At 46.3% G+C, this 12,542-nt stretch overlaps 2 protein-coding genes across 2 annotated transcripts in view; both read left to right on the forward strand.

The window, feature by feature from the left end:
* Positions 1-1,680, forward strand: part of LOC126204221 (uncharacterized) — a 41,112-nt gene extending 39,432 nt beyond the window's left edge. Inside the window, exons 3-4 of the mRNA XM_049938618.1 lie at positions 1,455-1,546; positions 1,596-1,680. Coding sequence (XP_049794575.1) covers positions 1,455-1,546; positions 1,596-1,680 — 177 coding nt within the window. The remainder of the gene's footprint in view (positions 1-1,454; positions 1,547-1,595) is intronic.
* Positions 1,681-1,703: 23 nt separating this feature from the next.
* The window catches only part of LOC126204222 (putative odorant receptor 71a), a 55,981-nt gene continuing 45,142 nt past the window's right edge, over positions 1,704-12,542 (forward strand). Inside the window, exon 1 of the mRNA XM_049938619.1 lies at positions 1,704-1,732. The gene's annotated coding sequence lies outside the window, so the exon portion shown is untranslated. The remainder of the gene's footprint in view (positions 1,733-12,542) is intronic.

The raw sequence follows: 12,542 nt of genomic DNA on the forward strand, positions 1-12,542 counted from the left end.
TGATAACTCATACAATATTATTTCAGTGGTACAGGGTGGCGCACGAAATATCGGCCCCGAGTACTAGACTGCTCATCGTCGCCTACCAATCGTCATCTATTGTTTCGAAGTTGTTTGCATTAGCTTATTTGTTATTTATTCACTGCCTAATTATTAGATGCTTATCTATTCTGCTCCGAGCGGTCAACAAATCCTGCGTAATTGGCGAGCAGTCTGTACTCGGGGCCGGTTTTTCGTGCGTCACCTTATATTATTTTACTGCGATCAGCCACATAACGCTGCCGTTGGCTAAAATAGAGGTTTTGCAGAATCACGAAAATTACAAGAGTGTGAGAATTCTGTTATGAATAAAAACTCTGTACTCCAGGGTGGAGGCAAGTGCCCCTCTTGGCGCCTTCCATCTTCAGTCACCTATGCTACTAATTTTCAGTTTTTCGTATACCAAGCACAAATGAACGGTGAACGAGTAAAAATGACCAGTGAACTAGTTCCCAAGGAAGAACGAGTGGTTCAAATGGCTCTAAGCACTATGGGACTTAACATCTGAGGTCATCAATCCCGTAGACTTAGAACTACTTAAACCTAACTAACCTAATGACTTAGGAGAGACAGCATTGCTCGTATTTTTTTTGTTTTATTAACCGCAAAGCTCTAAGCTTGTTGACTCCAGTGCCTATCAATTTAAATTGTATATTTCAGCACTGAGGATGGTCACTAAGTGACCGAAAATAGATTTTGCGGTTAATAAAACAAAAAAATACGACCAATGCTGTCTCTCCTTCTAAGTATATCCATTATCTGGTCGTGGTGCACAGGACACTCCATGGAGTCGCCAATCAATAACCTAATGACATCACACATATCCATGCCCGAGTCAGGATTCGAACCTGCGACCGTAGCAGCAGCGCGGTTCCGGACTAAAGCGCCTAGAACCGCTCGGCCACAGCGGCCGGCTAAGATGAAAGAGTTTGCCCATCTCTATTCTACTGGCGCCACTGTAGTTTTCGCCTAAGGACAAGTCTAGTGGCTAGCGTTGCTGTCTCTGGATCACGGGGTCCCAGCTTCGATTAGCGGCCGGATTGGGAATTTTCTCTGACCTGGAACTGGGTGTTGTCCTCATCATTTCATCCTCATGATCATCATTCTTGACGGTGGCTAAATTGGAATGTGTAAAAATTAGACTGCGTAAAAACTGGGACTTTGTGTGGGCGCTGATGACCGTGCAGTTGAGCGCCGCACAAACCAGTCATCCTCATCGCGTAAGGACAATGAAGATAAGACGTGAGAAATTAGGGCTCCTAGGGAGCGAGTGGAATACAACCGGAAATGAGTAGTCGTGGTACAAGGTATTCCCCGTCACTCACGTACTGCGATCTGCGGACTGTGTATGTAGATGTAAAATAAAACAGGTACTAGTGACTAGTGAGTACAGTGTGTACATGCATTTCCGGCAGGTGGTGTCGTTCTCGCTGGACGGGGCGCGCCTGCGCAAACTGCTGCAGCTTCTGGCGGAGGCGCGCGCAGCCTTTCCGGACTCGGCGGCGAGGCGCCGTCGCTATGGCGACGTCGGGTTCCGGCTCTACATCTTCCTGCAGGTGCCGCACCACTACCTACAGCAGTGCTTCCCAATCACACCACCGAGCAAGATCAGATACTGCACAGTTGTTGTTCTTGTTATAGTCTTCTGTCCGAAGAATGGTTTGTTGCAGCTCCCCACGCAAGGCATTCCTGTGTGAGTCTCTTCGTCTATGAATAACTGCTCTACCTTACATCTGCATCAACCTGAATACTGTGCTCGAACCTCCGTTCCCCCTCTACATCCCTCCACTTCATCACTCAACTCACGGTTCCATAAATAAATAAATGTCGTGTGACTAGGGCCTCCCTTCGGGTAGGCCGCTCGCCGGGTGCAAGTCTTTCGATTTGACGCCACTTGCGCGTCGATGGGGATGAAATGATGATGATTAGGACAACACAACACCCAGTCCCTGAGCGGAGAAAATCTCCGACCCAGCAGGGAATCGAACCCGGGCTCTTAGGACTGACATTCTGTAGCGCTGACCACTCAGCTACCGGGGGCGGGACGGATCCATCATTCCTCTGGATGCGTACTGTCAGCCAATCCTCCTTTTAGTCAAGATGCGCCATAAATTTCTTTTCTCCTTAATTCGAGTCAGTACCTCCTCACTAATTACTCGATCTACCCATCTAATATTCAGCATTCTTCTACAGCACCACATTTCAAAAGAGTCTGTTCTGGGCTCTTCAGGGTCAAGGTTTCACTCCCATACAAGGATACACTCTGCTGTGTTCAACAAATACGCTTGGCGTCCAACATAAAGGTGGCAAGGAGAGAACCCTCAACCACAAAATGTAATTGCTACACTGAGTTGGCTTGCTAAGTACGCAGCGACTAATCAGTTCCGTCACAGTGCAAAATGAGACTACAACAAAAAAATTTTGGCTACACAGATAAAAATACAAATAACAATGATTTACAGAAAGGTTATGTACATTATGTGCCTTCAGTATGTTGGTGATGATGAGGCGTGGCAACGTGATTAACATTCTGAAAACTAGTCTGTTCCCGAATACAGTGAATGTTGACTAAGTAATTCAGTAGTACGTAGGTTGGAACTTAAATACTGGCAACACTATGCAGTGGGATCTACTATTTGAAGATGGTATGTGTTCTTTCGGACATGTCCGAAAGAACAGATACCATCTTCATATAGTTAAGGCTAAGCGGCCATACACCTTCTTCTTCTGTGTGGATGCACACTTATTGCCCGAACTTTTGCGGGACTTGGTAAGATTGTCTGCCGCGAGCAATGAGTGTAACGGGCAGGGGCACTACGAATGTAGTGTGTGGACATTAAGTTGGGAATGTGGGTCTCACGGGGAGCGGGCAAGGAATATTTCCCTGCAGTCGCACTATCCTCTGTGCCCTCGGTGGCTCAGATGGATAGAGCGTTTGCCATGTAAGCAGGAGATCCCGGGTTCGAGTCCCTGTCGGGGCACACGTTTTCAACTGTCCCCGTTGATGTATATCAACGCCTGTCGACAGCGTAGGGTCTTGATTTCATTATCATTGTGGCTGATAGCACACGTTGTTGACATACCTACCTTACCTCCGTGCAAATGGACTCGCCCGTCCCACGTCACCGGCGAGCGCACAATCGAGGGAAACACAGTCACTTGTCAGCGAGCGCTCCAACGTAACGGTGTTCCTATGTTTTCGAAACAGGAACAGTGGAGTTGGATCAAGATTGAATGTAGCAGAGGTCGTACAGCACGTACAGTGTCATCAAGAGGCTTGCGGGCAATCGGCATTGCCGTACAGAACAGTGGCACGTTGGATAATTGTGCAGAAGGTCGGCAGACTGTGGCAAATATGCATGGGGTAGGTCGTCCTAGCGTCTCTGAAGAAGAAATGCATGCTGTTGCCGCGTTAGTGGACAGTGATCGACGCGATACGATTCGTGATCTCGACCACGAAACCGGATTAGCGCCTACGACTGTGCTTCACATCCTGAGGGAACGGCTGGGCATGCGAAAATTTGCATCACGATTGGTTCCACATGACTTGACGGAAAGCCGGCCGCGGTGGTCTCGCGGTTCTAGGCGCGCAGTCCGGAACCGCGCGACTGCTACGGTCGCAGGTTCGAATCCTGCCTCGGGCATGGATGTTTGTGATGTCCTTAGGTTAGTTAGGTTTAAGTAGTTCTAAGTTCTAGGGGACTGATCACCACAGATGTTAAGTCCCATAGTGCTCAGAGCCAGCAACTTGACGGAAATGCGGAAATGGATGCGTTACGACGCTGCTCAGAAGCAGCTGGAGCGCTATGAGCGCGAAGGAGAGGCTTTCTTTCGCCGTGTCGTAACACTGGATAAGACATGGGCCACATTGTACGAACCAAAACTGAAACGCCAGTCCAACGAGTGGTGTCATTATGGGTCGCCACGAAAGTCGAAAGTGCGTCAGAGCCCCAATATGGTGAAAGTTATGGTGTTACTCGTGTACGACTGTGATGGTGTCCATCCTAACGCAATACGTTCCTCCACGGCAGACCTTCAATGGACAGTATTACTGTTCGTTTTTGGAGCATCACCTGCGACCGGCTTTGCGAAAGGAGCGGCGATACTTTCTGCGCTACCCACTCATCATTTTTCACGACAATGTGCGGGCACATACAGCGCAAGCTGTGCCTGCTCTGTCGGTCGATGGGACTGGGAAGTACTGTATCATCCACCATTTAAGTCATTGTGACCGATGTGAATCCGAAGATGAAGGAACCACTTCGTGACATTCGCTTCAGAACTGTTCCAGAGATTCGACAGGCAGTGGACCGCTCCATTCGCACCATCAACAGAACAGGCTCTGTTATCGGTATACTACGCCTTCCACATCGTTGGCATCGGGATCTACACAACGCTGGTGATTACTTTGGAGGATAGTAACAGGTGCAAACATGTAATTCTTTTGGATCGGTTGTGAATGAATGGTTGCCACTATTTAAGTTCTAACCCTAGTATGTCCAGTCTGGCTCTGCTGACAGTGACAATATGTATGTCACCGCGGCATCCGAAAGAGACTGCGACACTGTGAGACTATGTACATGAAACGTATTGGCAGTTGCGAATACGAACGGTCATCAGCTTTATAAGCGAATAAAAATGAAAATTATTGTCGAACCAGGACTCGAACTCAGATTTCTCGCTTTACGCGAACGGTCGCCTTAACCGCTTTGGGTGTTCGTGTACGATTCACGGCCAGACCCAAACTTCCATATGTCGACGTTCATGTGTCACAACCTGCACTCGCACACACACATTATGTAATTCCCGCACAAGGGTCAAGACTTTAATTGAAAGTCTCTGCCCGGTATGGGCGGATAAATACGATATTGCAGTGCCTGTTTGGTTAAGAACAACACGCTTTTCCGAAGGAACGTTGTGTCGTATTTCTTAACAAAACAGCACTGCTATATCGAGTTGTGAGACACTGGAAATCCTCTGCTACACCTGACTGAGTAGAGCCATTTGTTCGTTTCATTTGCGTTAGGTGCGAGCAGGATATAGTCCCTGTTAGTTGAGCCCTCTCTGACGGCTGACCAGAACTATTGCAGATTCATTGAACTATTTTAATGACGTATGGCGGAAGCGTAACATAGTCCGTTATGTGCGCCCTCTAAGACGTCTGACCATAACTATAAGAGGCAGTCAAATGAAAAGGAGATAAATGGAAAAAAAGTAAGTAAACTCTGTATTATTTCTAAAGTAATCGCCATAAATACCAATAAATTTATCTAATTGTGAGTCAAGGCGGTCAATGCCTTCATGGAAAATCTTTGCAGTTGCCTACGGATCATGACTGTACTCAGGTGCAAAAATGGCTCTAAGCACTATGGGACTTTAGAACTACTTAAAGCTCATTAACCTAAGGACATCACACACATCCAAGCCCGAGAGCCGGCCGGAGTGGCCGAGCGGTTCTAGACGCTACAGTCTGGAACTGCGCGACCGCTACGGTCGCAAGTTCGAATCCTGCCTCGGGCATGGATGTTTGTGATGTCTTTAGGTTAGTTAGGTTGAAGTAGTTCTAAGTTCTATGGGACTAATGACCTCAGAAGTTAAGTCCCATAGTGCTCAGAGCCATTTGAACCAAGCCCGAGGCAAGATTCGAACCTGTGACCGTAGCAGCCGCGCGGTTCCGGACTGAAGAGCCCAGAACCGCTCGGTCACAGCGGCCGGCTGTACCCCGGTGAACACCTCCTCGTCCGAAGCAAATTGACGGCCACGAATGTCTTTCTTAAGGGATCCAAAAATATGGGAATCGCATGAGGAGACATCGGCACTGTGCGGAGGATGTGTAACGGCTTCCCAGAGAAACTTCTGCATCGTACTCGAAACAACCTATGTGCGTGCAACGGAAACATTTTTCCATGAGGGCATTGACTTCCTTGTCTCACAGAGGGATAAACGTATTAACAGTTATGGCTACTGCTTTCGAAATAATAAATAGTTACTTACTTTTCTTCCATCTGTCTCATTTGACTGGTCCTTATATGTGACACCATAGTGGTGACTAGTCTTGCTGTGTAGCGTCTTCTGTGTGTAGTTGTGTACCGTCTCTACCGGTGGGCACAACACACTCCAAACAAATATCTTCAGAAAAGACCTCGATCTTAATATATTTCTCTTTTTCAGAATGTCCGTACAACCTGGGACGTCTAGCAGCTCGGACTCTGAGATTTTTCGTAACATCATCTGGCAGACAGGAATTCTTCAATAGCTCCATGGTTTTTCTGCTGTACATCAAAGTTCCGGTCTGTCCGAGCTCCTAGACCTCCCAGGCTGTACGGACTACCGAAGATCCACAAGGGTAATGTTCCATTGAGACCTATTGTCAGTGAAATTGGTTCTCCTTCCTACAAGCTGGCCAAATACCTAACAAAGTTGATGACTCCTATAGTCGGCCGGTGTGAATATCACATCAAAAATTCCCAGATGTTCATTGAGAAAATTAAACAGATTAGAGTTGGTCCAAATGACATTTTAGTCCGCGCGGATGTGGTATCGCTGTTCACCAAAGTTCCTGTGGAGGACACTTTGAAAATGCTGGCGGATCTTTTTCCTCCAGAAACTAGAAAGTCTTTCCGACATGTGATGACGATCACCTTCTTCTTGTATGGTAATAAATTTTGTGAAATGACGGATGGTATGGCGATGGGCTCTCCTTTGTCTCCATCACTGGTTAAAATGTTTTTGAGGAACGTGCATTAGATTCGGCTCCCCTCCGTCCATCCTTATTTTATCGTTATGTTGACGATACATTTATGATCTGGCCACACGGCGCAGAAGCTCTCGAACAATTAATGGAACACATGAACAGCATACATTCGAACATCCGGCTCACTGTCGAGATGGAGAAGGAAGGAAGGTTGCCATTCTTAGACGTATTAGTACAACGACAGGGGAACGGGCGTCTCGGCCACTCTGTGTACCGTAAGCCGACGAATACCGATTTATACCTCAATGCACAGAGTTTCCACCACCTTGTTCAGAAGAGAGCCGTTTTGAACACGTTGGTACATAGAGCAAAAACTGTTTCTGACGAGGACCACTTGAAGTCCGAAATTAACCATCTGAAGTACTTGTTCCGAAATAATGGGTATGGTGCATGCGATATAAAGGCAGCGTTCTCCAAGAAAAGGAAACGTGAAAATGCTGCATACTCACAGGATGAAACACCGATTGCAGTTCTTCCTTTTTGTGGCGCTATATCCAGCAAAATCGGAAGAGTCCTGGGTAGACGGAGTATAAGACCGATTTTTCGTCCTCCTAAGAAAATTAAGGAGATGATGATCACTGTTAAGGACAGTCTCGACCTCAGGGTCCCTGGATTTTGTAATATCCGCTGCGAGTGTGGAAGCAAGTATATTGCTCAGACCATTCTTACCGTTTCCGACCGTTGTGAAGAACACCAACGGCATATTAAAAATAAAGAACTGGAGAAATCGGCAATTGCGATGCACAGCCTCACTAACAATCATAAAATACTGTTCTATGAAACAAAAATTTCGTTCCAGGCCTCCACATACTGGGATTCTGTTATTAAGGACGCTGTTGAAATAAGAATGAGCGAGAAGAATTTTAACCGTGATAGCGAATACTGTCTGAGCGGTGCATGGAAACGAGCGCTCGATGCAGAGAAGCAGCAGAGGCATTCCTTCCAAGGTTTACGTTCCAACGGAATTGGTGGCGCCACCAGCGCACATATTGACACCGTCTGCGACAGCAATACGTAATCGCCGACCAATCACAAGCCGACGATTCAGAAGCCATCCACGGGCTATATAATGGCCACAACAGGAGCAGTGAAGACAGTCAGCTGCTGCTGACGATGACGATGGAGGCTATCATCGATAGCTTGAGATTTTATCCCGAATTGACGCGGCAAGAAAACTGAATGTTTTACATACATACCTCTGCTGTCACAAATGGTTGTTGTACACTACCGGCCATTAAAATTGCTACACCTCGAAGATGACGTGCTACAGACGCGACATTTAACCGACAGGAAGAAGATGCTGTGATATGCAAATGATTAGCTTTTCAGAGCATTCACACAAGGTTGGCGCCGGTGGCGACACCTACAACGTGCTGACATGAGGAAAGTTTCCAACCGATTTCTCACACACAAACAGCAGTTGACCGGCGTTGCCTGGTGAAACGTTGTTGTGATGCCTCGAGTAAGGAGGAGAAATGCGTACCATCACGTTTCCGACTTTGATAAAGGTCGGATTGTAGCCTATCACGATTGCGGTTTGTCGTATCGCGACATTGCTGCTCGCGTTGGTCGAGATCCAACGACTGTTAGCAGAATATGGAATCGGTGGGTTCAGGAGGGTAATACGGACGCCGTGCTGGGTCCCAACGGCCTCGTATCACTAGCAGTCGAGATGACAGGCATCTTATCCGCATGGCTGTAACGGATCGTGCAGCCACGTCTCGATCCCTCAGTCAACAGATGGGGACGTTTGAAAGACAGCAACCATCTGCACGAACAGTTCGACGACGTTTGCAGCAGCATGGACTATCAGCTCGGAGACCATGGCTGCGGTTACCCTTGACGCTCCATCACAGACAGGAGCGCCTGCGATGGTGTACTCAACGACAAACCTGGGTCCACGAATGGCAAAACGTCATTTTTTCGGATGAGTCCATGTTCTGTTTACAGCATCATGATGGTCGCATCCGTGTTTGGCGACATCTCGGTGAACGCACATTGAAAGCGTGTATTCGTCATCGCTATACTGGCGTATCACCCGGCGTGATGGTATGGGGTGCCATTGGTTACACGTCTAGGTCACCTCTTGATCGCATTGACGGCACTTTGAACAGTGGACGTTACATTTCAGATGTGTTACGACCCGTGGCTCTACCCTTCATTCGATCCCTGCGAAACCCTACATTTCTGCAGGATAATGCACGACGGCATGTTGCAGGTCCTGTACGGGCCTTTCTGGATTCAGAAAATGTTCGACTGCTGCCCTGGCCAGCACATTCTCCAGATCTCTCACCAATTGAAAAAGTCTGGTCAATGGTGGCCGAGCAACTGCCTCGTCACAATACGCCAGTCAGTACTCCTCATGAACTGTGGTATCGTGTTGAAGCTGCATGGACAGTTGTACGTGTACACGCCATCCAAGTTCTATTTGATCCAATGCCCAGGCGTGTCAAGGTCGTTATTACGGTCAGAGGTGGTTGTTCTGGGTAGTGATTTCTCAGGATCTATGCACCCAAATTGCGTGAAAATGTAATCACGTGTCAGTTCTAGTATAATATATTTGTCCAATGAATACCCGTTTATCATCTGCATTTCCTCTTGGTGGCCAGTAGTGTAAATAGCATAGGTGTCTAAAGAAGTTCATACAAGCTGCACGGTAGCATCACAACGTCAGCATGGGTACGTTACCACGTCTTGGAAGAGTCATAAACGTTTCCAGAGTTACAGGTTTTGTCTGTTACAATTGAACGACACCTATACGTATATGTACATGGAAAACTGTAAGATTTCTTCACATATGATACACAGTATCGTCATGTCACCAGCTCAGCTACACTACCGTGTCGAGACAAAGTCATAAATGTTTGCAGCGTTACAGTATTTGTCTGTGTCTAACTTGAACAGCCGTTATATGTATGTGTAAAAACTGTAAGATATTAGGTCTGATGTAAGAGAGATGTCGAATGTTGAAATCTGGACAGGATAAACAAGAATAAACAAATAAAAAATGTAGTTTTACGCAGGTAATAGGTTGGCAACACTGCTGTGTGTCGGCAGGTGTCGCACGTGGTTTGCTACATCTCGTGGGGCGTGGCGCCGCTACTCAGCTCTGCTGTGGCCCCAGCGACCAATGGCAGCTCCTACGAGAACCGGGGCTTCCCCGTGGCCGCGTGGTTACCGGGAGTGGACGTGAGGGCCTCCCCCACCTAGAGGTAGTCTACGGCCTGCAGCTGGTGTTCACAACCCTGACCACGCAGTCCACAGTCTTTCTGGACAGCACCCTGCTGGCACTCATGCTGCACCTCACTGCAGAGCTGGAGGTCCTCAACGACAACATGGCTGCAGTCCAAGTTTCTGCCGAGGTGGCAATAAACAGTTATCGACACGGCAATGACGGTGGTACCAAAACAAGTAAAATGAACAGACAGATCAAAACAAGTGGAGGTGGCAGCACAGAGGCGTAGATGTATGAGAAGATAGTGGAAAATGTCAGACACCGTCAAATAACTATAGCGTGAGTACTACAGGTAACTGCACCAAGCTGCACTATTAGTCATGGCTCCTATTGAGATGATACGATATGCCATACGACACGTCGTAATAAAGGTCTTGTGATGTTTATCCATACGACTTTCGTGTTCCCATTGGAGCGATACAACAAGAACAAGACTGCACAATTCATGTTTCTTCCTTAGCTGCAATCAGAAGCTCTTCTGAAGACAGCATTGTTGTGGTTTACCATTACTTCAAGCTCAGGAAACTGAAATAAAAGGAAGTACAGGGTCCACCAGCACAGTGCTGTAAATACCAAATATAGCTCACCTGTGATTTCTCATGAGCTCTCACAACAGAAACACAATTTCCATTAATTACACAGCTCTACAAAATAAAATTTTTTTTTCGTTGCCAGGGAAGTTTGAACGAAAATGGGATATTGTTATGATACTCATTCCGAGTATATTTGTACTTTTTCCAAATTGGCTCTGGTTTTTGAGATATAGGTTATTTGTGGAAATGAGAGTTTCATGTGGATAATATAGACTGCAGGGTCCATATATGGTGTAATGTATTTGCTACCTGTTTTTTAATTAGTGATATTGTACTATCTTTATTAAACAATTGTGCTCAGGGAGTGCATCTGTGTGGTTGAGGATTACATCATGCAAACATCACACTGTCAGCATGTGTTCAGTCCTGTTGTGCGGTGCGTGTGTTGAAGATATTGAGGGTTGTGCAGATTTGAATTCGGCGGTACTCGACATTCATTTGTTGGCCGAGGTAATCCCCGCAACAGCCGATAGGTAGCGTTCAGTGTAAACAAGAAAAATGGCGATGGTCGAAAGTCACACACATGTGCAGTGCAGCTTCAAGGAGATAGAACCTTTTCATCGTGACGTAGCAAATAAGAGGTGAGTATTCATTTCACACAAAACAATTAATGATGTTTGTTGGATGTGATTGACATGCAAATACAAGAAAGTTCTGCATAATATGTAGTATTTGTGCAATTTTGTTTTAGGAAAACATGAGTTCTTCACGCCGTCTTTGCGTGAACCATCCAGATGAGTTCTGCTACATTTGTGGTGAATACGTTCTTCAAAAGAACAGGAAGAATATCACTCCTTTTGTGAAGGAAGCGTATCTGGCATATTTCGGAATTAAACTTGGAGATCAAGACAAGGCGTGGGCACCCCATAAAGTTTGTAAATGCTGTGTGGAGTGCTTACGGCAGTGGACAAAACGAAAAAGGAAAAGCTTAAACTTCGGAGTGCCTATGGTATGGCGAGAGCAGAAGAACCATACAGATGATTGCTATTTTTGCATTGTTAATGTGAAAGGTTTTAATAGGTTCAAAAAACGAAAGTGGGAATATCCCGATTTGGAGTCAACAAGAAGACCGGTGGTGCACAGCAACGATGTTCCTGTACCAACCTTCACAACATTACCCACGCTAACATCATCAGATGACGATGTGCACGGCGAGGAATGTACAAGTAGTGGTTCGGAATACGAAGGACGTGAGACACAACCCCAGCAGTTCGACCAGAAGGAGCTCAGTGACTTGATACGAGAACTCAATCTTTCAAAGCAAGCATCAGAACTCTTAGCATCCAGGCATAAGGAAAAGAACTGTCTTCATCCAAGTGTTAAAATAACACCTTACCGGACGAGAGAAGAAAACCTTCTTCCATACTTCAACCAAGAAGAGGTTATAGTGTATTGCAGCAATATACCTGGACTTTTACTTGAATTGGGGCTGCCGGAATATAGACCAGAGGACTGGCGTCTCTTCATAGACAGTTCCACTAGAAGTTTAAAATGTGTTCTCCTACACAATGGCAATCGTTACGCATCTATTCCAATTGCCCACTCAACAAAACTTTGTGAAGCATATGCTAACATCAAGATGGTTCTGCAGAAAATTCAGTATATGCAGCACCAGTGGTTGATTTGTGTTGATTTGAAAATGGTGAACTTCTTGCTTGGACAACAAAGTGGATACACAAAGCACCCATGTTTTATCTGCATGTGGGATAGTAGGGCAAAGCACGAACATTGGAAGCAGAAAACATGGCCTCCAAGGGAACAAATGGCTGTTGGTGAAGCAAACATCATTAATGAACCTCTGGTTAGTAGGGACAAGATTGTTCTTCCACCATTACATATTAAGTTAGGACTAATGAAGCAATTCACCAAAGCTTTAGACAGAAATGGTAATTGCTTCACATACATCTGCAATACGTTCCCT

This window comes from Schistocerca nitens, chromosome 9 (assembly GCF_023898315.1).
Source record: "Schistocerca nitens isolate TAMUIC-IGC-003100 chromosome 9, iqSchNite1.1, whole genome shotgun sequence".
NCBI classification, from domain to species: Eukaryota; Metazoa; Arthropoda; class Insecta; order Orthoptera; family Acrididae; genus Schistocerca; species Schistocerca nitens.